Source organism: Crotalus tigris, unplaced genomic scaffold (assembly GCF_016545835.1).
Source record: "Crotalus tigris isolate CLP2741 ecotype Arizona unplaced genomic scaffold, ASM1654583v1 scf7180000017639.5415321, whole genome shotgun sequence".
Taxonomy (NCBI): Eukaryota; Metazoa; Chordata; class Lepidosauria; order Squamata; family Viperidae; genus Crotalus; species Crotalus tigris.
In genome coordinates this window covers 4,266,965-4,290,827 of record NW_024096532.1, presented here as the reverse complement: position 1 = coordinate 4,290,827, position 23,863 = coordinate 4,266,965, and the positions used below count along the sequence as shown (strand labels likewise).

General features: G+C 41.6%; 1 protein-coding gene across 3 annotated transcripts; it reads right to left on the bottom strand.

Annotated features, from left to right (window-relative positions):
* Positions 1–4,072: 4,072 nt before the first annotated feature.
* On the bottom strand, positions 4,073–22,384 carry PRMT1 (protein arginine methyltransferase 1). Of its 3 annotated transcripts, XM_039335265.1 has the most exons (12): positions 22,268–22,312; positions 18,929–18,986; positions 17,828–17,871; positions 14,131–14,232; positions 13,802–13,957; positions 13,364–13,427; positions 11,775–11,917; positions 9,260–9,347; positions 8,945–9,060; positions 7,852–8,002; positions 7,137–7,258; positions 4,073–4,931 (listed from the first exon to the last, which is right to left on the bottom strand). In XM_039335265.1, exons 1-12 carry the CDS (start codon positions 22,295–22,297, stop codon positions 4,848–4,850), a joined length of 1,158 nt encoding a protein of 385 aa, XP_039191199.1. In that variant the 5' UTR covers positions 22,298–22,312; the 3' UTR covers positions 4,073–4,847. The 3 variants fall into 3 exon arrangements, with proteins under 3 accessions (XP_039191199.1, XP_039191201.1, XP_039191202.1); XM_039335267.1 differs by lacking the exon at positions 17,828–17,871 and having other exon boundaries at positions 18,933–18,986; positions 22,268–22,357; XM_039335268.1 differs by lacking the exons at positions 17,828–17,871; positions 18,929–18,986 and having other exon boundaries at positions 22,268–22,384.
* Between the last annotated feature and the right edge of the window lie 1,479 nt (positions 22,385–23,863).

Sequence of the window (23,863 nt, the reverse complement as noted above, 5' to 3'; positions counted from 1 at the left end):
ACATTTGTTAAGTGGGTTTTACCTCATTTTACAACCTTTGCCACAGTTGTTAAATGAATCAGTGCAGTCGCTTGTAACGTGGTTGTTAAATGAATCTGGCTTCCCCATTGACGTTGCTTGTCAGAAGGTCACAAAAGGTGATTGCGTGACTCCGGACACTGCAACCGTCATAAATACAAGTCAGTTGCCAAGTGTCCAAATTTTGAACATGTGACCACGGGGATGCTGCAAGGGTGACAAGTGTGGTAAAACCATAAGTCACTTTCTTTGGTGCCGTTGTAACTTTGAACGGTCGTTAAATAAACTGTTGTAAGCCGAGGACTACCTGTACAACTGCCCTCAAAAGGGCCACCTGCATATAAATAGCAGAATTTCTTGCTGTACCTGGGTATAAATCCAAATCAGGAAGCCAGAAACACAAGGGGGGCAGGGAAATGAGGAAAAGATGCATAAAACTAAAGGGACGTATCTTTCCTTTAATGCTTTCCAAATAGGCTGCTGTACGTGACAACACACATTCTGCAAGAATGGAAGGATTATTCTTGAGCACGTCTTGAAATAAACAGCTGTGAACAATGCAGTTGTTTTCAAATGTATGCACAGAAATTGAGACAAAATGCCAGCTTGTAGCAATAGCCTTCCTTTCTGAGTATAGTCCAGTTACAACCATAATTGACCCTGCAAATACAGGTAGTTCTCAACTTACAATAGTTCATTTAATGGCCATTCTAGGTTACAACACCACTGAATAAAGTGACTTATGACTTGTTTTTCATATTTGTGACCACTGCAGCATCCCCATGGTCACATGACCACTTGGCAATTGACTCCTATTAATGACGGTAGCAATATCTTGGGGTCATGTGACCCCCTTTGGCAACCTTCTGACAAGCAAAGTCAATGGGGAAGCCAGAGTCACTCAATCACTTAACAACTGTGGCAAGAAAGGTCATAAAATTGGGCAAATTCATTTTGCAACAAAAATTAGTAAATGTTTCACTTAGCAACAAAAATTTTGGACTCAACTGTGGTTGTAAGTCGAGATTCTAAAATGGATCATGTTACTAACTAGACCCAATTTTATGACTGTTTGGCAGTGGGTTGTAAAGCAAATGCTGGGGTTGTTAAGCAAACCCATTATGGGGCAATTTTTATTGGAAACCAGAAGCAAGCACTGGTTTCCTGTAAAAATGTCAAATTGTGGTCACGTGACTGGAAGTGCTGCAAATAGCCATAAATATGGGCCAATTACCAAGTGCCCAAAATGCAGTAATGTTCCTGGCGAAGGGGGCGGACATTGGAACTAAGTCATAAGTAACTTTTGAGGGAGGGGTCCGTCATAACTTCAAACAGCCTTAAGTGGTGTTATAAATAGAAGATTATCTCTGGAAGCCCCAAGACTGATTCCCTGCTGCAATCCAAGTAGCAGAAACTTGGTTTCCATAGCCAATCAATACTTTAATTTTGTTTTTGATGAATCAACAGTAAAATATTAGTATCTTAGTAATGACAGTTTCCTTTAATATAACTCTCATTAGCCATGTTTTACAGTAAAAGGAATCAATGATCTAAATCAAGGATGGATAATCTTTGAAAAGCTGTCAGCCACAACTCAGCTTCCTAATTTTCGGAAGGATCACAGAAAGCTGGCTGATAATGCTTGGATGTCCCCAGGAGCATTTTTACTTCACATTTGGCCACTGGGTTTGGGGATGGTTATAGCAGGTGACTTTCCCGAGGCAAACCACCCTGTTGCTACTTCTAAAACCATCCAAATCCCCATAAAATCGGCTTTGAAGTCAAACTTTCAAAATGAAGTGTCAGAACCTTGGGGTCCTGGGAAACCTCCAATTGGATGTTGGAGATGCACAGATCCTAGAGGCCAACTTCCCTGATTTAGGAAGTTAACACATTTATTAAAGTCATTGTTCAAAAACTGACTTTCCAAGGAAAGCAAATTCATTGCATAACGTAGCTGTGGCAAGTTCAAGCCATTTATCATTCACAAGAATCAAATAGGAAAAAACATTTCATAATTTTACTCATAGTTTTCTTTTGAGACTGCTGAGAAACACCATTTTGCAATTTATCTGAGTAATCTTAGAAAACTTGCATTGCCTAAGCTAGCTCCATCTTAAACTGGCTGTGAATGATTGTTGACAGTAAGATCAGGTGCACATATGCCTTCTCATTTTTCCTATGAAAATTTAAATGTGACTGTTGCTTAACTTCAAATGATTTTGGTGCCATAATTCCAGAGGAAAAGTTCACTCTTCCTTTATTCAAATTGTATAACAAGGTTACTGGCTGAACCATTCAGTCAGCCTTCCCTCTGTATTTGGCAATCTCCATTGCTAGTATCAAAACTATTTTAATTCCCATAGAGAAGTTCTCTCCCATCACTCATTTCCCTGATTCTTTCACTTCTGAAATTCCAGGGCACCAATCTGCAATATTCTGCAAGCAAGAATATGCTCTCCTATTCCCTTATTCACACTAGTCAATCATACACTGACACTAAATTATAATTGTGATTCAGCTTTAAAAAAATTCACTTTATTCGACCCTGTAATCCCTTAATTTGGAGTAGAGCTGGATGACTGGATGGAGCTGAGCGTTCACTGGCTAGATGCCCTTCCTGACGCTGTATTGAACTCTCAACCTTCTGAGTGGGAGGCGAGCATCTTCACCCCCCTAGGCCACCACACCACTCTATAACATTGATTCAACTATAGCAACAAATCCTGTTCTTTAAGTCTGCATAAACATAGGCAAGTCAGACTTAAGGAGCACTTTCTAATATGAGGCTTTATTTTAAGAATTGGTAGCTATGAGCCATAACCTTGAACCCAAGGTTGCCCCCTGCCATTCATTTCCACTTCAGCCCCCAAAATCATTTTTAAATAAAATGCATTCAGTATGCTTAATTCTGATATATTGTAGATGCCGATGCAACTTTAAAACCCATCCTCAAAGGAAGAAAAAGTTTTAAAAAGGCTTTCTGGAGACCCAATTGTCTCGAAACAGAATGCTAAGAATTGAGGTTGAGATTACTATATCTGAGCTATGTGTTAAGGATGATTGAGTCCACATTTGTAGTGAGGGGAGGGATTGTGTGGAAAATGCTCTTGGTTTCATAATTCGGATAGTTTGGGGCAGGAATGTCGAACTTTGGCAACTTTAAGATCTGTGGACCTCAACTCCAGAAATCCCCCATTCAGCCATGATGGTTGCGGAATTCTAGGAATTGAAGTCCACAGGTCTTAAAAGTTAACAAAGTTGGACACTCTTGTTTAGGGCTATTCCACACTTGGGAGCAGCTGCCGTGGCGATCAGGGGTACAAATACCCTGCATTGTTTTCCTAGACCAGCGGTTCTCAACCTGTGGGTCGGGACCCCATTTGGGGTCGAACAACCATTTCACGGGGGTTGCCAAACAACGCAGTCCACCATTTTTTCCCCCTTTTCCTTAGCTGGGCTACTCCCTTTTATTCTACTGGCTTTTAAAAGCCAATAGAATAGACTCTCTTGAATAGAGTCTAATTCTATTGGCTTTCAAAAGCCAATAGGAATTGTCCAGGCTGTCTCTGCCCTGCTGAGCCCACCAAAAGTCCCATTCTGCAAATGGTGCTGCACCAGTTGAGTAGTCCTCGACTTACGACCGGTTGAGTAGTCCTCGACTTACGAGCGGTTGGGAGTCGCGGCATTAAAAAGATTGAGAACCACTGTCCTAGACTAAGCTTCTTTATCTGTGTAGTTAAGGAGTCTATGCTGGAGCCACTGCTGAAGATATAATTTCTCCAGTTAATTTCTACATATGGAAAGGCTGGTGTGCTATCCTGTCTCTTGGGACTGGCTTGTAAAAAGAAGTCTACAGCGGCATCAGTGACAGGATGGAAGTCCTTTATATCCTAAACACCCTGGGTCAGACTGTTTTGGAGTTCTCCACAGCGCAGCTCTATCCTTCATCCTATTCCCACGTTCTTTTCTTATAGAAATATTTGCACGGAACATTAGATGTGCAAATGGTCACATTATCACATTGTCTTTTTCTATTAAAAGAAAGAGCAACTGGTTTCAACTTCTTTATTTTTTTTTCCTCATGAATGTAACCATATAAAAACCATAAGTTATGAAAGTCACACTATGTCAGCTTTCCAAGGGCAAGGGATTTAAAAAACACCATCACCCTCCACAGATCTGAACAGGAAATTTAAGAGGGAAAAGTACAAAACCGTCAGTGAAAAAACAACATCCACAAAATGAAGATGCTTTTTTCACCCAAACCTCCACATGCCCTCTTGATTTAAAAAACCTGTCGGGATGCCCATCCTGCTGACTGGACGCGAAATTGATGTATGTACCCCCAAAAACCAAGCAGCGTTTGCACTGGAGTTGGTGACAAGGAACAGTGTTACACTGAAAAAACGGGCTGGGAGGGAGAAAATTTTTTAGGCAACACAGTTTGGCAGAGAAGACCAACAATGATTTAACAAAAATAAAAATCCATGATGGAAGCCTGCTGTTGGCATTCAAGCCTCAGAACAAACGGACGACAAACCACGTGCATGTCTTCAATTGTGCTAACAGCCTCAGTTCCTGGTAGTTGGGGAAGGGGAAGGCTTTTGAAAACAAGGGGCAATGGGATTTGGGGTGGGGGGATCTTGGCTATTTCCCCCTAGCCTCTAATACTGACCCTCTCCTTGCTGGCCCAGAGTGCAGCTACAGGGAACTACACAATGAAATGAATTAGTGATACGTCAACGGAATAGGATGACAGAGAGGATTTGCTCTGGGTGCAAGGTTTGTTGAAGGAGGAGAAAAAAAACCCTGTGGGAGTAAAAGGACTAACGCATCCGGTAATCCGTCGAACACGACAGCTCACATAATTGCCCCTTGAAGTCCAAGTCAATGGTGAAGTCCAGATCTCGCTGCATACAGAAAAAGAAAATATTTTGAGTCAAAACATTTTTCTTTTGGCACAATGTACTCCACCACACACACACACACACACACACACACACACACACACACACACAGGAAGCTCAACCTCATCCCCATTAAGAGACAGGGAGGATTTACTTGTCATTCTTGTGATGCAAACGTTGTTATGTTCTCTTTTCAGAATGTTACCTTCCCACTGAAATGGTACCTATTTATCTACTTACATTTGCATGCTTTTGAGCTTCTAGGTTGGCAGGAGCTGGGCTAAGGCTGGGAGCTCACCCTGCCGCATGGAGCTCGGGTCTTTCCAGCTGACAAGCCCAGCATCTTAACCTCTAAGCCACCGTGCCGCCCCCACTTGCTGCAGTGCATAACCTTAAATACGTTAAATTTTTGGAACCTAGATATTAAACTCAAAGTACACTAAAGCTGAACTTTCACAAGTTTACTATATCTGGTAAGATATTAGAGTCCTTGCATGACAATTCAAGGGAGAAAGTCCCAAATCCCAATTTTATACAAGATGTTGCAGGGGAGTTTTTAAACAAAGAAAACTTTTTTTCAGAACCATCTTTTATATATTCAGAAGATTATGCAAATTTCATCAATTATGCCTGAGTCATGACTAAAACATTTTTTCTAAAAATAGTAAAAGTTACAGATTAGCTGGCCTTCTCCCACAATCTAAGTGCCGACAATGGTGCCGAGATGAGATGGAAGAGAAACTGGATAAACAGGTAACAACATTCTAATACCTTTTTATGGTTTAAATATAAGAGGCCAATCACACTCATTAAAAAAAATATGTCTTATTTAAACTCCCACCAATCAAGAGCATGTAACTGAGAAAGAATGGGGAAATTAAGTTGGGGGGGGGGAGAAAAATGTAAAGAGCATATGAATGCACCCTAATGGGGGAAAATCCATTTCAGATCAGCTTTTGGCCAGGATTAGGGTAGGAAGTAACCAATTTCCCCAAACTGGAACCTCCTAAACCACTTCAATCACAGCACTGCTGGTAAAAGAGCCAAAGCCCAGATTAAGACCTGCTATCTTCTCCACATATGTACCGTATATGCTGGTGTACAAGGCGACCCGGCGTATAAGACGACCCCCGTCTTTGTCGCTGAGCCGCATTCCTAGAACGTCGTCTTTTACGCCGGAAACTACCAGTATTTCTGGCGTATAAGACGACTCGGCGTATAAGACGACCCCCGTCTTTGGCGCCGATTTTAGCGTTTGCGGAAGTCACCTTATACGCCAGCATATATGATATGCTATTCATCAGGAACCTTACTTTAATTCATGTCTATTCAGGTATATTTATAAGCTGCTGAAGAATCAAGAAAATTGCAGGGACTTGCCCAGGCACTCTCCAAGACTGAAAAAGGAAGAGAAAAAAAGTACTTCCACACGAGTGTATGTGTGAGAGAAAGAGGAGGGAGGGAGGGAGGAGAGAGAGAGAGAGAGAGAATCTGAAACTGACTTTTTTGCAGCAAGCTACCAAACCATATATCTACTGCCAAAATAATGTTTAGGGACATGGAAAATTTCCTGAGTCAAAATATATTCTCCAAAAAGTTACAAACAGTATGAGGACAAAAACTAAACTCAAAATTTTTTTCATTAAAATCAAAGGATCTCTGGTCCTCCTGTCACATTAAAATTATACTTGGGTAATATTTGGAGTTGCACATGTAACTTTCAAAAGTTTCAGATTATGAGCATTTATCCAAAACTATTACTATGTCAAAAGTGTATCACATAATAGCATTTTTAGACAAATGTTTGATTCAAGAACAGAATGTTTCCCTACTAGTTTGTCCACTACAGGCAAGGTTATATTTACCTAGACCAGAAGAACAGAACATTTCACGCTTCCCTACTTAATTGGAGGAGTAAATGCATCTTAATTAGAATTCCAGCCAACCATTTCATCTCTCTTCATCACTGCACGTCCAACACTCCATGGCCAACACTATGTTTGATCCTCACTGGACTGTTTCGGGCTAATAACTTTTTGCTTAATATGCTTATTACGGCCTTTGTATTTTTGCAAATCTAAGAAACAAAGAAGCTTCTGTAGATTTGATTTCTATTTCCCAAGCAGGTCTGCCATTGGAGGAAATGATGTCAACTTTCCAAAAAAAAAAAAAAAACACTGCAGGAAAAGACCCACCCTCCTGACTCACATTGTTCTTGGCGTTAGGCTTCATGCCAATGGTGCCAAATATCTCCTCTCCTGTCTTCACTGTTAGATAATCCTCCATGTAAAAGACTGTCTGTTTCCAGTGGGTGTAGGGAGATTCAGGACCTGAAGGTAATAAAAAAATGAAGCTGAACAGAGAAAGCAACCAGGAGGGGGAAAAAATAAGTCAAGCCATTTGCTTCACTTAGTTGACTTTAGATATTTTCCTCCAGATAAACTGAAGTTCTTTGAATCCCCCAATAATTTTACTTTTCAATCTCTCAATCAGTAAAATCTACAAGAATGCTACAACGGGAGGATACCCATGCTCCTGAAAAAACAGACTAGATATAGTTTAGTTCAGTTCTTACTGTAACATACCACTGCTAGAAAGGCTAGATTTGTGTTTCTCAACCTTAGCCACTTTGAGTCGTGTGGACTTCAACTCCCAGAATTCCCAAGCGGTATGGCTGGTTGGGGAATTCTAGGAGTTGAAGTCCACACGTCTCAAAGTGACTAAGGTTGAGAAACACAAATCTAGCCTTTCCAGCGGCACTGTGTTACTGTAAGATATTAACTAGTCATATTTTAATACCGAAAATTCCATTGATTTAGTTCTATCCTTTACCAGAATTAACATTTCAGCACCCCAGCTCCCCGACACTGGATCAAAGTCCCTTATTGCTGATTTCCCACACTGAGGTAACAAATGCCCTTACTGGTAGAGAATCCAGTTCGCTTGTGGCATCGGGTAAACTCTATGTTGAAATAGGCGACCAAGGCATGGATGTAGTCGTTGCGCTTCACTTGCAGACAGAAAGGGGACGTGAAGGTGAGGTCCTCCACCTTCACTGTGTAGATGTCTACTTCCTGCCACAGGTGTACGAAGGAGAGAGAAAATAAGACAGATTGAAAAAAGTCAACATGCCCTCATTAGCCTCACAAAACAACATCTATCATTCTTTCCGATAGCAAGCTCCTGCAGATTGCAAAAGTAGCAATCCTTTAGAGCCAAAAGAGTAACTTCTGAAAGCCAAATATTTGGAGGCATCCTGAGATGAACTAGCATTTGAAACAAAAAGTGAGCAATCTGTAGAGTTTGTAAGGGGAAGGTGCACCTGTGCAACTCACTATGTTCACAGCTAGTCTGCTCTGCTCTGGGCCATACGGGGACAATACCAATCTGATTGTTTCCCCTTTTTTTCTCTGGGGAATACTCCCTTACTGCTCTTCAATACAACAATCTACAGTAGCATTTGTTCTTAGTCCCCATTTGCCTATTTCCATCATCTTCTCCCAGTTATATGCCAGGGCTGTTCTCTTTTGCCTACAAAGTCCCCCAAAGGGTCATTTGCATGCATAATCCAGATCAGCAAGAGTCATAGATAGACAAAGTATAGAGAGACCCTGTCAAAAAACAGGAGAAGCAAAAAAGGCAATGTTTCTAATGCAGTGACAACCTTTATCCACAGTAAATGCCCAGTAAGATTAAGAAAGATTTCAAATGCTGGATTGTAGATCCTCTGGGTGGGACTAATTTCCTCTAGGTTCTGCAAAGTTCCTGGCGTGCCACTCTAAGTGGCCTTCTTTGGGGATAGCTTAATGTTCCCCTTAATCGGGATCACTGCGATCGATATTGTTCAACCTTTTATTCACTGGTCTGAAAAGCCACTGCAACAGAGAAAGGTGATCAATGCTAGAAGCAACCAGTATGACCAGCGAACACCTAATACCATTTTAGAAAGGGTGTTCATAGCAATGGTGATTAAGAAAGTCAAGAGCAGAAAAAGAAATTACCCCAGCCCACCATACCTTGATGAGACAGGCGTTAGTGACCAACTGCTTTGGGTCAACAACGTCCACCAAAGGCTCTTTGATTGCCACATCTTTGATGCACGACATGTCAAATCCATATACGTTCTCCCACCCTGCAGTAAGAAATACGGAGTTTAGAAGGGATTCAGGTCCTGGAAAGCCTTTGCAATCACACCCACCCACTAAAAAAGTGTACAATAAACAGAAGCAGAGAAAATGCTGTTCCCTTAAAAGAGTCACCAGGAAATATATTTTCCCCCGTATGTGCTCAAAAGGCCTGGCATCCTTTTTGGGAAAGAACTTAGTACTTACAGTGGATCTTGTAATCTTTGTACTGCCGGTCTTCAATAGCAGTGATGTACAGAGTGGCACGGTCTGGAAAAATAAGTCCATCTGGGGCCTGGCACAAAATGGATGGTAAACAAAAAATTAGCCACAAAATACAATCCTTCGTGGAGAATCTAGTTTCTTGATTAGGGGAGTGAGCAGGGGAGAGACACACAATATACATGTCAGAATTCATGTTTCTTACAATTACTTATACCCCAACTTTCAGAATAACAATAAAATACAGTAATACCAAAATTGCTTACAAGCAGTATAATTCATTCTAAATAAAAATAGGAGGAGACTTCTAGGATCCTTCCCATAGCATCATGGGTACTAATGACGCTGTAAGGAGGAGGGGTAACCTAGGGAAGTTAACACGACTGTTAATTATGAAAAGTGAACATGAGTAATCAGGTTTCAAATAACACTGCATATTTATTCTGACTTCTGCACAAATTACAAAAAAAACATTTATAATTACTGATAAATAGGTTTGAAACCCTATTCACAATAACAGCCATTAAGTGCAAAACAGGTAACATTAATTCTCAGAGCTCGTCATCCTGAGAGATCCTTGAGCTGGGGTGTTACTTAAAATTAATCCTTGTGTCGCTCCCTATTGATGCTGTAATTAGATCTTCAGCAACATTCAGAGGGCTACAGATGCCGCAGTGTGTCCTAGTGCAGGGATAGGCCTCTTTTATGACTTGTGGACTTCAACTCCCAGAATTCCTGAGCCAGCCATGCTGGCTCAGGAATTCTGGGAGTTGAAGTCCACAAGTCATAAAAGAGCCAAGGTTGCCTACCCCTGTCCTAGTGTAATAATAGTATTAGCATCCATAGAAAAGCAGCTTGCCCTGAAAGATACTCCTGAATAAGCTAAATGCCAAAGGGGCTACCATCATAGCTTGAGTGACTACGTAAAACGGCAGTGGCTTAAATACTCAATCGGATACTTTTGCTCAATGAAGAAGAATGTTCCATTTGCCTTATTTGGAGACAGCCTTTACTTCACGTCAAATCAAATTCTGTACAGGTCATCCTCAACTTACAACAGTTCATTTAGTGACTGTTTGAAGTTACAACAGCACTGAAAAAAGTGACTTATCACCATTTTTCACACTTATCACCATTGCAGCATCTCCACAGTCGTGATCAAAATTCAGAGGCTTGTAAACTGACTCATATTTATGACTGTTGCAGTGTCCCAGGGTCCTGTGATCACCTTCTGTGACCTTCTAGCAACGGGGAAGACAGATCCACTTAATAACAGTATTACTAATTTAACAACTGCAGTGATTCACTTAACAACCGTGGCAAGAAAAGTTGTAAAATGGGGCAAAACTCACTTAACAAATTTTCACTCAGCAACAAGACATTTGGGGCTCAATTGTGGTTGTAAACAGAGGATCACCTGTATTGTACAGCAACAGCCCAGACCAAATAAAACCTATTAAATAAAACTTACACAGCTACAATGTAGAGCATCCAGACTAAATTAAGGCATACCAGGTAAAAGTACTTTCACTACTTTGCTGTCGGTGTGGGAAAAAAAAGCTTTTGCAACTTTTATTTGTGCTTCCCTATTATTTTATTAAGAATGAAATTCTAATTCCGTTTTATGTTTTGTGATTAACAGCCAAGGATGGATTTTTCATGAAGCACAACAGCACTTGAGAGACCCATAAGACATAGAGCACTTTTGAAAACTGAATACCGGGAAAGGGTGTGGTTTAGAACAAGGACAGATATCTTTTTTTCTGTTAAATACTACAGCCTCTCAGGAACATAAGCCAGCTTGAGCGAAAAGTATGTTTTTATTATTACCTTTCCCCATTTCTACCCAAGAAACTGCAGGGGAACTTTTGCCAGAGGTACAAATAATCATTTCTAAAGAGGTTTTGAAAATTAATCAAGAGCTGAACAATTCCCCTGCTATTATAAATGGTACCCTTCTGTCTTACTGTATTTTTAAAGGAATTAGTACTGTACTGTTCTGAAAGATTAGATGATTTAGATACTGGGATGAGTCTAATGAATCTGACTGTAATCCTGAGACTTTACAGGGACAAGGTCACTCCGAAATGTTCTTTTGGCCAAGAGAGTAATAGCTATTATTAGTGGTGTACAAATTTCTGAAACTGAAAATCCTGTTGTGACCTTGAAATAGCTAGTCCGAGATCAAAACAGCTATTTCATGTACAAAATGGTCTTCTCCGATTATTCTGGAAGTTTTCTGAGCTAAAAATTCTTCACTTCAAACTAGAAGTGCTTTCTGAACTATAGTTTAGATTACAAAACAGTTGTTTTGCATTCAAAATGGGGTGCTTCACATTAAAATAAGTTTAAAATCAAAACGTCTGAACACATCACCATTCGACCACTACATCTTGTCCTTTTTGTCAAATGGCATTTTCCACAATCCAGATTTGAAAATAAGATAAGCTAGGGCCAGCTTAGATCTAGGCACTGGCAGAAATCAAGCGTTGAGACTTACCAGCCACTTATCCCGGGCATAGATGACAGTATTGAGCATGGACTCATAGAAGAGACAGTAGCCCATCCACTCACTGATGATGATGTCAACCTTTTCCACAGGCAACTCCACTTCCTCCACTTTGCCCTTGATGATGGACACCACTTTAGAGAGAAAAACAGCATGATTTAAAATTATGCTTCAGCGCAAAAGAGAGAATGAAAATCAGTTTGGCAAAGATGGCTTCTTCATATTATTAGCTCAGTCAAACCCAGCACTCCTAGTTGTAACTGTTAAGCAATCTCACAAGTTGTTAAGTAGATGAAGTCCCAGGTAAGTTACAGTTATGTCATGGGAGTGGAGGAGACCCTGGGATACCTGGCGCAGGCTGCGGGCAGGTCTCTCCCTACTCGGGAGCTGAAAATCCTCCTTAGTGAAATTCAAGCAGGACTTTAAGCTCCAAATCGAGAGTCACGTGGCCTAAACCGTGCATTCTCCACCTCCTTGAGGGACTCTGTACTCTGTACCTTAGAATGCTACCTCTCTGCTCAGGGGCAGAAAATCCTGCTTGGACTTCAGCTCTCTCTCGTTTCTGAGGGTTGGCTGAAGTGTTATTTGCTTAAGGATTTCAGCTCCATGCCAAAATCTAAGCAGGCATAGAGCTGAAATTTTTGCAACAGCTCTTTTAGCCAGCCCCCAGAAACATGAGAATCCTCTTGGTAGGTGCCAGCACCTTACAACCTTTCCTACTGGTTTCTCCACTGACTTTCTGGGAAAGCCAGCAGAGAAGACTGCAAATCAGGCCCCAAAACAAAGAAAGACAAGTAGTCGTTCTTCCAAGCTGATTTCTTTATTGCAGAGTTCCCCAATGTTTCCGGCTTTATGGACTGGTGGGGGGAAGGAGATGGTTCCGCATGAGCAGCCAGCAAGCATGTGCACAGCTCCATTTGTGCAAGTGGAGTGCACACGTGCCTGCCGCTCACTTAAATGGAGCATGCACACATGCTGCCCATGCAAGTGAGGATCACCCTTGCGTGCATGCTCACTTGCTGTTTCCATGGCTTGGTTGCAAACCCTCATAGCACACTAATGGGCCGCAGCCCACAGGTTGCGGACCCCTGCTTTATTGCTTCCACATCTATAGACAGAATTTTACCAAACTAAGCATTTTACTATCTCCATCTATCATACACTCTGAGAATTATTATGGAGGCGATGGCTTCATCCTCTTTCTCACAGATAAAGTATCTGGATTGAGTTGTCCCTTACTCCTTTAGAATTACCCCCTCCCCTGGGAATCCACCTTCTAACTATATTCCATTGCATTCCACCTCACAGGATCATGATGTGCTTGTCAACCAGTTATAAGCATGAACAGGTTGCCAAGCATTCAGACTGCGGCCACTTGACTACAGTGTTGGGGTTTTTTAATATATATTTTGCAACAGTCAAAAGTGCTTTACATGAGCCCATTGTTAATTTGAACCATTGTTAAGTATGGTCCTAAGTTGAGAACTACCTCTAAACATCTTCTGTACAACACTGGCTTTTTGGATACACAGGTAAGTGACTCAGAAATTGAGGACATTTTTAAAAATGAATTTACTTACCATGGTCAAGTTTATTGGCTTTGACGATTTTGACAGCATAATCAGAGATACTGGAGCATTCAATCTATTAGTTGAGGGCATATCCAAAGTGGAGAACAGGGTGGGGGAATAAAGAGAGATGTTTCGTAAGCTAGTGCATTACATTTTTTATTCCTAAATTAGTAAGAAACATCCCTGGAAATACATGTGATGAAATGGCACTAAAGAACGCCAAATGTTAATATAAAATCAAATGGTGTCTCTCTCTTGCCTGTCATCCCAAATCTTCCTAAAACAAATAAGGCAGATTTGTACAACTTTAACAGCACTAATTTTAATACAGAACTTTAAATCTCTGCTTACCAGTCCACTTAGGATTCCATCAAATCCTTTCATCCATTTTGCACCCAACAAACTCCATCACAAAACAGAGACCAATAGCATGAGCATCACACTTACCCCAATGACCCGCCTGGCACCAGCCTTGGCTGCAAACATGCAAAGTATTCCCGTGCCACTGCCAACATCAAGGACCACTTTGTCCTTGAAGAGGTGCCGATTATGAAACATGGAATTTCTATAGGTCAGCGTGCGGACCTCATCTTTCAGCATTTCCTAAGATGCAGAGAAAAGGCACATCAGGGAATTCCCCCAAAATCTATTTACACACACACACACACCCCTCCAAAATGGACAAGATTGGATCTCTCTGAAAAACTTAAGGAGAGATGGGCAGCAGACAAATTTAATAAATTAATACATAACCACATCCCCACCAATTCTCTCACCTCATGGATCCCAAAGTGAGCGTAGGAATCAAAGTAATAATCCTTGGAAGTCATCTCTTCTGCTGTTGGTTTGCTGCTGCTTTCCGGCTGGGTGCACGAGACCTGGTGAAAATACAGAAAGGCCCAAGTCATCCCAGGACCCCCTAATATAATTTCCCCACTTAATTCCATATTAACATTTAAATTTGTACCGCTCAACTAATAATTTAATATCAATCAATATGATCTATATGATGGCTGATTAAATGGATTTTAAAAACAATGTGCTTTCTTAACAATGTGTGTGTGCAAGAGGCAAAAAACAACAAACATCTTTTCATAGATGTCAATGTACATATACTTTATACAAACAAGTATGATGCTTCTTTTAGAATTAGTTTTTACTCATAGCAAATCCATGCAACTATTAATTAGATGATGGCCATAAAGAAAAAAGGAGTATTAGTACCTTAGCTTGCAGAAATTCACACTCACATTACCCTCTCACAAAATATTTGCAGTTTCTGAAGTAACCCTTTATTCAATTTAATGGTTGGGGTTTTTTTATTTCACCAAGGGAAAACCAGAGTTCCAATGTCCTTTAGAAAATCTGTTGCTGATACTCTTCTTCTGAACATGTCACAGTGCATCTATTTTAACGAGGTTGATCAGTCTACAGATATTGCAACAATTCCTTCTTCTCAAGAAATCAAATGTTTGGTTTACAAAGTCACTCTTATATCCTACAGAGGTATAGGATTTTGCTTGGTGGAGATAATACCCTAGGGAGATATAGGTCAGGGTGGGTTCTTGGAAAATTCACAGGCTGACAATGCAAAGGGTTAAGTTGGACTCCTGTCAGAAAGGTGATGGATGACCCTGCCATTATAATGAGAATTGTAACAGGCAATTTGGATAGTAAGGAAAAACCACATGCATCTCTTCTATGCTTCAGGTGGTCTCAAGATGCTATTCTATACTCACTGATTTTAGGGAAGGTTCTTTGTGTATGCACTGAGTCTAACTCTTATGTTTAATTTGGTTCACCCATGTTCTATCAAGTAGCAAAGTCTGTTCTGACTAGTGGTAAGCTCTTTAGGCAAAAGCCTGAACCCAAGACCAGTTATCCAGACATTTTAATCAAACACGTAATGGAAATTCTTGGACATTTATTTTTGCAGTTTTGCAGGAGGTAGTTGGTGGAATAAACAAGTAAAATGAGGGGCTAATTCTTAAAATTCTAAACAAATTGGACTAATTTCCAATTTAAGGGAATGCCTTTAACCGCAGGTAAAGCAAATTGTAGTTGCTTAGTAGAATTAACTATTTTATCTTCCTCTAATTAAGATTTCTTAGTCAGAAGAACAAAGAAAGCAGGAAAAAATATAGCTCAAGCCTATGTAAGACAGACCATATCACTGAATAGGACACAATTTCACAAGTTGCATTTTCAAGCATGTGAATCTTAAAACAGGTTGTAGATTTGGAGGTGGAATTTGAGCCTCTATAAAAACAAACTTTTAAGGGGGGAAACTGAATCATAAACTTGGATTAATACCTTGTACTTATTACTTAAGACTTCAATGCTAGACAATTGCAACATACTTTAACTACTCCCAGTGTTGCGTCACTGGAAGCTATAGCTGGTACAGAGAGCAGATGGCTGAATTCAAGGAAATAAAATGGGAGGTGTGACTGGATGATCAAAGTCCTGCCTCTTTTAATATGCATTGCAAGCATCTCTGTCTCTCTCATACACACAGGTAAAAAAGGAGTCTTTAATTATCCCTGTAATGTTCATGATTTTCATGCTGTCAATGCTTCCCCCCTCTCTATAGAGTGTCCCTGTGCATCAATATTCTTCTATCAATGCAGATCCTGTCATTTTGCTGGCAAACCTCTAAAAGCCATCTACAAAGTTCATCTACACTGAACTCTAACTAGAACTTCCTGGATTAGAACTCAGTCCTTACTCCAACTTGGTGCCTTCCAGATATATCTATATCTAGTTCTCAACTTATAGCTATAACACAGGCTGCCTTTCTTGGTGGCAGTCGTTAAGGAAACCCATTGTTCACTATTTTTGTCGAACACTGGAAGTGTTCTTGGCAAAAATGTGAATATGGGATGCTACTGAGTGCCCAAAATGCAATCATATTAAGGAGGGGAGGGACATTGGAACTTCAGAACTGGGTCATAAGTACCTTTTAGGAGGGGCCCATCATGATTTCAAACAGTTGCTAAGGTAAAACAAGGACTTCCTGTATTTACAACTCCTAATGTTTCTACCCACATATCCAATAGGGAAGTTGCAATCCAACCAATTTTGAGGATGTGTAACTGGGGAAAACTATTCTATATCAGTCAGAAGATCCCATCTTAAGTTATATCTAGTCATCTTCAAATAGCTGTAGCTCTTAAATTATTCCTGCTGAGATAGTACTTTTTTCATGATCAGAACCCTAACTTTAAAAAGGTGAATCCATTTTCTCTGCATCTAGAAAGGTGTCCAAAATCCACAAATCTCCCCAAAAACAGATGGCCTACAAACAGTTCATACCATCTTTTCTATGTTACCTGTTACCTGTCCTGCCACAATATTGCCCAATGAGGTTGTCCAATTGTGTATAAACTTTTCAAAATATAGAGTCACTGCCTGGCAAAGTGATATAACAAGCCCAACTGATTTAAACAATCTTATAATTAATCCTATATATGTTACTAGACTGCTGGGGGCTCATAAGCTAAGATCATACTAAGTAGCTCCCTCTTTCCACTACTAGCTTGCTCAATCACCTGCATGGTATTCAGGAGCACACATGACTACTAGGATATAGTACCTTATAACTGATGGGGGATTGAGCCAAGTTATATTAAGTCCTTCACTGATTTCAGAAAGCTAAACAGAATTAGTTGGATGGGATGCATCCAGAAAACTCTGCAGGTACAGCTGGGAAGTAAAAAAGTATTTTTGCAGAAGACAATGGCAAATCCTGTCCATATTATTACCAAAATATCTACACATTCTCTGTGTAATCTCCAAGAGTTGAGCTCTATATTAAATCCTAACAAGCCATAAGAGCACAACATTCCTTTCACCCAGGTTGCTCAAACACATCTGGAGGGCACTAGATTGGAGAATTCTGTTTTCAGGGTTAAATTCTTAAGGAAATCAAATTGTTCCCATATTTGTAAGCCACGGAGATTGCTTTTATTCTGATCTTTTGATGTTTTAAAAATAGATTTATACTATCTCTAACTGAGTTTTTTTAAAGTTAAAAGGGCCTTGGACAAAAAGGGGATTGATAAATATTATAATAACAGAAAAATGACAACTTGAAATGCATTTCAACAAGCAAGCAATGGTTCACTAAAACCTATATCACAACAAATCTGTTCCTCCCCTTGAAGGTTGTCACAAGACCTCAGCAGTATGGATTCTTTACTCCCCAAAGAGGAAAAAATGGGGCGTTAAAGATCAAGTCTCTGTGTATTTATTTGGCTAGTCAGATGCTGCACAGATTGAAGTTCTAACTAAAATGCACCAGCTCCATTTGATGGAAGAGAAATTTCTGGCTCTGTCATTTCAGTCTTCTTAGTACCACCATATCTAGGGGATCAGCTCTTTGTCCCGTCCCCCCATGCTCTCAGGGCAATTCTGTCTCATATTCCCACAATGCACAGGAAAGTTTGGCAGGCTTTATTATTATTGGCCTACCTCCTGAGCTGCTCTACCCCCTGAATGTCCCCAGGAGCGGGGAGCTGCAATAAAAGTTAAGGAAAGAATGGTCACAAAAGTGCTCCCAATGCAACCAACACCCTGGCTTAGAACCCCCCAGCTCTGTCCCACAAAGTCTCCCCAATATGTCAATGTCGGGCACTTAGCATTTTGTTTAAACTGACCGACCTGAGAAAGGGGGGGGGGACTCTGAGGTACAAATCTTTCACCCATACATCAACCAGAAAATAAGTGTGATTTTTTTTAAAACAAAGATGCAATGCAAGGCTAATATAGTTTGATGTCCTTTATAATAATTCGTATGTCTGAGATAAATGCTAAAACTTGAAAAGTGGGTATTTAGGAATCATGGGACAATAGCTGGGCAGCACAAGTGAATCTGTTCTCTCACCTAACATCCAAAACCTCAAATCAACCACTGTGCTTTCTCCCCTTCCAAAATATCAAGTAATGCCTAAACATTTTCTACCAATACTGTGAGAAACCAGTAGGAACTGCTTTCCACTTCAAAAAAAAAAAAAAAAAAAGTATTGTAGAGAAATATTATTTTATTTACAGCTTTATCAATGGATCAAAAAAGGATAGGTTCCTGTCAATTTCCACTAAGAACATAAATAAAAGTTTATATGGGCAACAAGGTAAACAATTTGAAATAAAGCACAAAAAAATTGGTCATGAACCCAATTCTTTTTTCATTCTGCATTGTTTAGCCACTCAGACTGAACAGGCACTGCATCATAGGATTAACTGAGGGATATGGACTAAAAGATGCGTACAGAAGCAAGAAAGAAGAAACAATATGTAAACTAATACTGTGAAGAAGAAGGCAAAGAACCAGAAAGTGGGTATATTCTACATCTAGACTTTATGGGAAATGGTGTTTAGTTAGTCCTAGCAGTTTGAGAAAAGGGCAATACATCTAAGCAAGAGTACAAAAGCAAGGGGGTAACTATAGATGCAACTTTAGCAAGAGATGCGAGGGGGACTAATGGATGATGCATCACCAAGGAAAGATCTGGCCTGAGCTCAACCACATTCAGGGTTGAGCACTAGCCTAGTGTTCATGAACTCAAAGGATATTTACATCTTCTAGCGGAGTCTGCAGGCTCATCCCATTAGCCAGCGTGGTTACAAAATTCTAGGAGAGAGAGAGTAACAAGGGAAAGAATGTCAATTCGGAGCTCAACGGGAACTGATCCGGAGCCTGGATCATTTTAACAACTAGGATTTGGAGAGGGAATAAGACAAAAAAAAAACCTGATAAAAGTTGACCAACAAATAAGGAAGCAATTCTGGGATGTCTCTCTATGTGAGGGATTAATGAGTTTCCTTCTAGGTTTGCCAATGGTATCCAGAAAGAACAATTTCCAGAGCTGGAAACCAGCCCTTAGAATTATAACAATCCACCCAGAATCACATATGTGAGATGGGCTGCTATACAAACTGAATAAATAACAAGGCTGGCAAATACAAGATCGGAGAGGAAGTCTTCTATGTCCTCTATGGTAAAAAAGACTAGCACCCCTCTGAGCTCTCCCAATAATGTATGCACCTTCCATTCAACCATATCACTAAACAGAACTATAGCACACAGAGCAGGGTTGCCTCCAGTCACAAAGGCTTTTTATAGGATTATCACAATCCCATGCCAGGAATAGAAAAAAAAAGTCATCTGAAATGTCAGCAGTTGCTATGCCACACATCAAGGTCTCAGTTATACACCTACCCAAAGACAGCTCTCTCCACCACCTATTCCCCTTCAGTATGTTCAGATACAGCACTTCCAAGAAGAAGTGGTAAACACTGTATTGGAAATAGCTACTTAAACATTCAGAAGGTGAAACAGAATGCAAAAGTTGCATGGGTTACTTAAGATATGCATGAAAGACATCCATTAGGTGATAGGGGCTCCTCATGCTACATTCCTGTTTGGGCAGCTTGTTCCCCACATCCTTAGTACTCTGCCCTTTTGATTCGCTTTTATAATTATTTCCATAATGCTCTTATAAATTGTCAGCTGACACATATGCAGCAGTTATACAATAAGATGTCAGTGCTAGCCCACTCCTCAGAGGATAAAACTGTAGGATTTCTTCCGATAGCCTAGTGTGAGTTACCTGTGTTACTACTGACTTAGGCAAACCTGAAAGCCCTGGCATACCAATACACCCCTCAGTGTGCTCCCTAGCTACAACTGCTCTTGCATTTGGTTGAAGGACTGTTAAGGCAACCAGTTATCTACTGAGATGATAATCTTTAACGAACGAAGGCGAATATACATGTCCCAGGATAATGTTGCAGGATCCAACCTAGCCTAGACAGAAGTTCCCTGAAGATGGGTTACAGCACGAGTCCGAAAGTTTGGGAGACAAAATCTCTGGTCCCAGTGATTGATCCAGATTGGATCCTGCAATCTTTAAATTGAAGGAAATGAAAAAGAAGCTAGTAAGTCACTTATTAGAGTTAATTTGGATTCCTACATCAAGCAAGAGGTTAACTCAGTAGCCCAAATCAGCTTTCAACTCATGAACTTCCAAAGGACTCACCAGTAATCAATATGCGGTGAATGTCCAGATCAAGACGCTTGGCCTAAATGGATTATTCCAATTCTATGGGCTCTATTAATCCAAAAACTGAAGGGCAGGTGGGGTTGGGGAATATCTAAAATGGAATGAGCTAGAAGATGATAACAAAAAAATACCTTTCCCACAGTTAACTATTGGGCCTTGTCATTTCCATTCTAGGAAGAAAACCAGCAGATGAAAAGGATTCCCAACAATGGTGTTTCTGTGACCATGTGAATTTTGCAAATGAGATGGGAGATACTTCAATTTCTTGTAAAATTTGCAGCTCCCTGAAATCTATACATTGTAATCTCTGATATCCAACCCTCCTAAAATTTAGTTCCACCTTGAGCTTCGCCTTTCATCCAAATCTTACCCCAGCTTCATCCAAGCTTCCTCTGAAGACCCTGGAATCTTACCTTCCTTCAAATGATCTCTTATACAAATCATAGCACGTCAAAGCAGGTCCTCCTATCAATTTGCCCATTTTACTTGTGAGGCTTAGACTCAGAAATGTCTTCCCATCCACAGTAAACCCACAGGCTACATCAGAGCCTCCTTAGGAGAATGTGCACAATGGGCTTGTCAAAAGTAAAGAGCAACCACCCTGAGGGAGGCATTAAGGCCCACAGTTTCCTTTCGGACAGTTAGACAAAGCAAAATTAAGAGGGAAAGGGATCACTTCCCAAAATCATGGTGGAAACAGGCACCCTCTTATTATTATTTTTACAGGTAGATTATGAGGTTGAAAAATTGGGGGGGGAGGAACAGATGGGACTGAGCGAGGGGGGAGGGGATTGGTCTGTGGGTTGATTCTGTATTTCCCCGAGTGGGAAGAATTTGGGAATCCACAATACCCCATATTACGAGAACCCAGCATGGGGTTGCCCAAAGGAGGAAAGGCGAAAGTGCCAAGGTGGCAGCGGGATAGCCGGCGAAAAATACGGAGCGTCCGCGAACGAAGAGTTCAACTATCTGTAGCAGCGTCGGGGGGGGGGGCTTCCCAGCAGAAGGGAGCGCAACTTGGGGAAGGGGGCGGCTGCTGCGCCCTGAGGATCGATGGTCCAGGGGAAAAAGCTTAACCATCCGGGGAGCAAGAACCCCAGGCGGCCCTGATTAAGGAGGACCCTCGGCGGGGGCCTGCGCAGAGCTCCAAGATCGGCGGCGGTGGGGGGCGGTGGGAGGAGCTCCAGGGGCCTCCCCCGGGCCACGGGGGGCGGGGCCCAATAGAGCAGGCGGTGCCATGCAGCTCCCATGAGGAAAGAGCCGCGTTAAAGGGGGGGGGGGAGAAGCGTGCGAGGTATTCCGCGAAAACGGGTCTAAACGTCGGAAGGGGAGCCTTTCAGATTTGAAAAAAGCCCAGGCTTTTCCCGCCTAACCTAGCCAGCAACAGCGCCACACACACACACGTATCTCAGGGGGCGGGGGGGAAAGCGCCTCTCTTCCTGACCCCCCCTCCTATGTAGGGACAATCCGGAAAGGGGCGGCGTGGGGGGAGGCGGCGATGGCGAAAAAAATGGACCACTATGAAGAGAAGAAAGGGCGGGGATGGTATTTACGGGGCCGCCACAGGGGAGAAAGAGGGGAAAGGCAGCGAGGGGTAGAAAGTAGGGGGCTCGGTCACTTAGGCGGCGGAGGGCAGCCGCTCCCCAAGAGCCCCGTCAAGCCTGGGGGGGCTGTCATCAGGTGAGGGGCTTCGGAGGGGTCTCGGTTGAGCAATCCCTCCCATTCCTATCGCGTTATGAGGTTCTGGAAGAGACTCGGTTGAAGGCTTAGGGGCCCCTCGGAGGGAAACGGGCAGCCTCCGACTCCCCCCCCCTTTTTTTTCTTTCCCTCTCCCCCCCCACTCCCTCACCTCCATGATGCAATTTGCAGCCTCCGCCATCTTGCGAATGAGACAGAAAAGAGAACCTCTGGCCGGACTCCCCCAGCCTCGTTCAGTCGAGGGGAGGGGACTGGGCGTTCCATTGGGCGGCCTCGCCGTCATTCAAAAGGAAAGGGGGGGAGGAAAAGAGGGCAGCCCCGCCTCCCAGGTTTTCATTGGTCGATGGGGTCTCCTTCAGTCAGGAAGGGAAAGGGCCCTCCCTCACGTTATTTCAAACCGTATTGGGCGCACTTAGAGGAAGGGCTCGGCGTGCGCAGGCGCAGACTCTTTTTTGCGGTCGATAGACAAAAAGTGAGAAGCTTTGGGAAATGCCTCCTCTTGATTGCCATTGGTGAAATAAGAAACCTTTCACCAATAAGGATCAGAGGAAATTTCTCCGATAATTTATTGGAGAATGTAGATGTCAGTTACAGCAAGGTATCTGCGTTTCTCTCAGCCTTTGGTGTCTTAATTTCTAAGGGGTGGGAAGAAGCAACGCATTGATTACCTGAAGTGGCTGTCAAAGAAGAGCGTTCGCTTTTAAACCTCATATTGCAGCCTATTTCACCATGAGGGAAGTACAATATGACAAAAGATGGGAGGGAGGAGGCGCCATTTATTTTGAAGGAGAAAGAACCGTGGCAAATACCGAAAACTCTCAGTTCCCAAAGTATTAAGATAAGATAACCTTTGTCATTTTTTACTGGGAGCACATTAAAAATGAAGTTCTGTTACCTGCTCTCAAAAAAAAGTATATATGTACCTATACACATAACACACATGCTATATATACCGTACACACACACACACACACACACACACACACACACACACACACACCACTATCCATTTTGAATACATAGCAGAAAGAGGAAACTTCTGACTTCACAAGGTTGATGCTATATGGGACAAAATTGTGACTGAATCTAGATATTCTGCTTCGGGTACCACAAAGCCTCCTCCCAGAAAGTAACAAGGAAATCAGATCGTGAAGAGGATGTGTAGAGTCCCAGATAATATTGCGGACTCTGTTCAACTATCGCTTATATGCCATGTTCTGGATAGAATTATTGAAAGCTATACTCCTTGTAACTGCCTTCAGAGGGGAATATGCCCATCCTAGAACTAGGGGAAACACAATTGGCTGTTGAGGTGCCATTCAACAGCAAAATGTCGCTTATTAAATCTTTTTTGTCTTGGGGGGGTCATATTTTAATTAACCTTCATTCGCTTTTCAACGATCTGTTTGCCATTTTAGATATGCCATTGGTAGAAAATCAAATGCAGCAGCAGTTATTAGTATAGCAATTCAGTGATTTATATTAATCAGTCACGTTCTACTGGCTGGCCCTTTTGCTCATAGGCTGGCCCTTTTGTTAATTGGTGGAAATTAGGATCAATTAATAAACTGACGGATATCACTGGCTGCTTTTGTGATCATTCATGGAGCGCGAACTTTCTCCACCAACGAATGAAAGCTTCCTGGAAAATAAGGGGCGGGTCTTTTGAATTCTCTCGTGGAAGCTGGTTGGTAGAAGTTTGGTTCTTTCCTATTGGTCCGACGTGAGGCCATTGACAAAAATGTGT

Bases quoted from the DNA above. Each gene is read 5' to 3' on its own strand.
- PRMT1 (XM_039335265.1), bottom strand. From the start codon at position 22,297: ATGGCGGAGGCTGCAAATTGCATCATGGAG. The intron at 7,259-7,851 runs GTAAGGGCATTT...TATTACCTTCAG, and splicing joins GCGAACTGGATTCTCTACCA to GTCCTGAATCTCCCTACACC. The intron at 4,932-7,136 runs GTGAGTCAGGAG...TTCTGTATGCAG, and splicing joins AGCCTAACGCCAAGAACAAT to CGAGATCTGGACTTCACCAT.